Here is a 2,783-nt window from a genome sequence, read left to right as displayed (position 1 = left end):
CAGGCCAGGGGGCATCTCTTTCTATCTCTCTGTCTCTCTCGTTCTTCTGGGATTGCAGTTTTGGTTTTGGGATTGTCTCTGTTCTGGCATCACTAGCTGGGGGACAGGCTGGGCATTGGTTGGCAGGTGATGAGCAGTTATACTGTGCATCACTCATTTGTATATTTATTATATAAATTATATATATATAATTCTTATTTTTACCATTAATATTTTTGTTATTGTATAAGTTTATTCTATTTTGATTGTTAAATTACTCTTATCTCAACCTATGAGTCTCCTTATCCTTACACCTCCAATTCTCTCCCCTGTTCCCTTTTTGGAGGAGGAGAGTGAGTGAGCGGCTGTGTTTGGCTGCTAGCCAAGTTAAACCACCACAGCGTTGGATATCGCAGTCAGATATTTTAATAACATATTGTTCTCTTGTCTTCTTCACTGCTTCCCAATCAGGATGCATCGAATGATGAAAGAAGAATCAAGTTTCAGGACAAGCAGCCTGGAAAATGTGACAAGGGACTCAAGCAAAGAACAGCTGCACATGAAGCTCTGCAGTGGGTCCTGCCATGCAGAGCAAATCCTCCAGACACTAAACTCCTACCGGCAGAGCGGCATCTTCACAGACGTGGTGCTATTAATTGATGGACAAGAATTCCCCTGTCACCGTGCCACTTTGTCAGCCAACAGTACGTATTTCCGGGCCATGTTTGGTGGCAATCTCAAGGAAGGCCACCAGGATATCATTAATATCCAGAAGATTTCTGCTTCCACCATGTCTCTCCTTCTTGACTATATGTATGGGGGAAACATCATCATTCAGGAGGACAACGTTGAAGGCATTTTGGAACTGTCTGACTTGTTGCAGATCTCCAAGCTCAGAGATGCCTGTGTCACCTTCCTTGAAGGCCAGCTTCACCCATGCAATTGTTTGGGTATCATGAAGTTTGCTGATTCATTCTCCATAGCATCCCTGACAGAAAAGAGCAAGAGATTCATGCTGGAGTGTTTTGTGGAGGTATCATGTCATGAAGAGTTCCTGGAGATGGATGTGAAGGAGCTGGTTGAATATCTGTCTGATGAGCAGCTGGTGGTCCCCAAGGAGGAAGTGGTCTTTGAAGCAGTCATGCGTTGGGTACGGCATGACATACCAGCCAGGAAGGGAGCCTTGAAGGACCTCCTTGAGCATGTGCGTCTGCCACTACTTGACCCCACCTACTTCTTGGAGAAGGTGGAAATGGATGGACTCATCCAGGACTCAAAGGAGTGCATTCCTCTACTGCATGAGGCCCGCAAGTATTACATCCTTGGGGACGAGGTCAGCTCCTTGCGATCAAGGCCCAGAAGGTAAAACACCACATCTTCTTCCCTAGACCTGCATCACCTAAGTTGATGGATCTTAAAGTTTAAGGGGAGTTCTTGGGTTGTTTTTTTTTTACCTTCTTCCCCCCCCCCCCCCATCTTGTTGATGTTGGCAAGAAGCTCTCTGGGTGTGCAATGATGCTATCCAGTTATGTGTCCAGACTACAGGCAAGAAGAGATGTTTGTTGCTCTTTATTTCTATCTGTTTTTACCAATGAGTAGAGCACTGGGTTGAGACCTGTTTTCCATTCCCAGCTCTGTCACTCGTCTGTTCTCATTTCACCTCTTTTGGTCTCTCTCTCACCTTCTCTAAGCTCTTTGTTAACAGGAAGGCTTGGACTGCTCTCAGTCCTCCTGACCATCAGCATGGTACCTACCTCAAAGGCATTGCTGTAAGGTCAGGAATTAATATCCAGGAGAAAAAAGTTACTGTCCAGGTGGCTACATGGGAATCCTCCATTTATTTTTATTTATTTATTTATTTCTGTTGATTTCTTGATGAACAGCAAGAAGATAAAGAGATGCTGGCCCAGACATCTGCCAGTGTAAATTGGCGGTGTAAAGAAGATGCAAAGAAAAAGCAATTTCTGGGCATGGGTGTGTGTGGGAACCTGCACCTTTTTGGTGACTAATGTTTGTATTTGACCAGCCACATTTTAAGCCTCTCTTGTTTCTTCATGGTCCCATGTATCCCTTAAGGTGTGCTTGGTAAGCTGATGGACATCTCTGCTCTTGGGTGGGTTGTTATATCAAATTGAATTGGTTTGCAAGGCTTTTCCTGAGGAGACTCATGTCCACAGGGCTGTAGGGCCAGGTTCTGCTCTTCAGCCCAAGGAGTACAGGGGGTTTTTTTGGCTTCCCAGTGCAGCAGAAGGCTGGAGGTTGCCCCAGTGCTCCTCAGAAATCTCAGCCTCTCATTTAGGGCATACTTGTGTCAGGTGGAAGAGATGGTTTGACACATCAACTCTGTGCTCAATAATAGGGTCTGTGGTGACTTCCTCAAGGATGCTAAGAACTAAAATTCACTGGAGATAAATCCCACCACTCAGCATCCACATTTTACCTCCTTCTTTTTACACCTTTGGTCTTAAATGAATTGTCTCAGGCTGCACAAACTTTGCACCAAGTCTTTCAAACCTTCTTTCACCCTCCTCTTTCCTCTCCTCTCCCCTCCTGCAGAGCTGTTTCTCTCTTGCCACATACTAGCTGGCAGAATTTTCCTTTCCCTGCCGTCTGTCTCGTCTGCTCACTGCTTATTAGGGTTGGAGAGAGAGAGAGATTTCCTGGAAACACTTCTCTCTCCAGGCAGAGAGCTTGTTGCAGGCGGGCTGCCAGGAATGGCTTTCCACGCTCATGGCTGTGCCTTGAGGATTAGGTTTGATTGTGCTGGAAGGGGGAGGGTGAGTAGCAGGAGACAATCTCACAAG

General features: G+C 45.8%; 1 protein-coding gene across 1 annotated transcript in view; it reads left to right on the top strand.

The window, feature by feature from the left end:
• The first annotated feature begins 451 nt into the window (after nt 1–451).
• Nucleotides 452–2,783, top strand: part of KLHL35 (kelch like family member 35) — a 6,202-nt gene continuing 3,870 nt past the window's right edge. The window contains exon 1 of the mRNA XM_010170292.1: nt 452–1,341. Within this exon, the coding sequence (XP_010168594.1) occupies nt 452–1,341 (890 nt within the window). The remainder of the gene's footprint in view (nt 1,342–2,783) is intronic.

This window comes from Antrostomus carolinensis, unplaced genomic scaffold, assembly GCF_000700745.2.
Source record: "Antrostomus carolinensis isolate BGI_N321 unplaced genomic scaffold, ASM70074v2 scaffold13056, whole genome shotgun sequence".
Classification (NCBI taxonomy): Eukaryota; Metazoa; Chordata; class Aves; order Caprimulgiformes; family Caprimulgidae; genus Antrostomus; species Antrostomus carolinensis.
The sequence above is the reverse complement of the archived record's forward strand: the minus strand, read 5'-3'. Positions and strand labels throughout refer to the sequence as shown.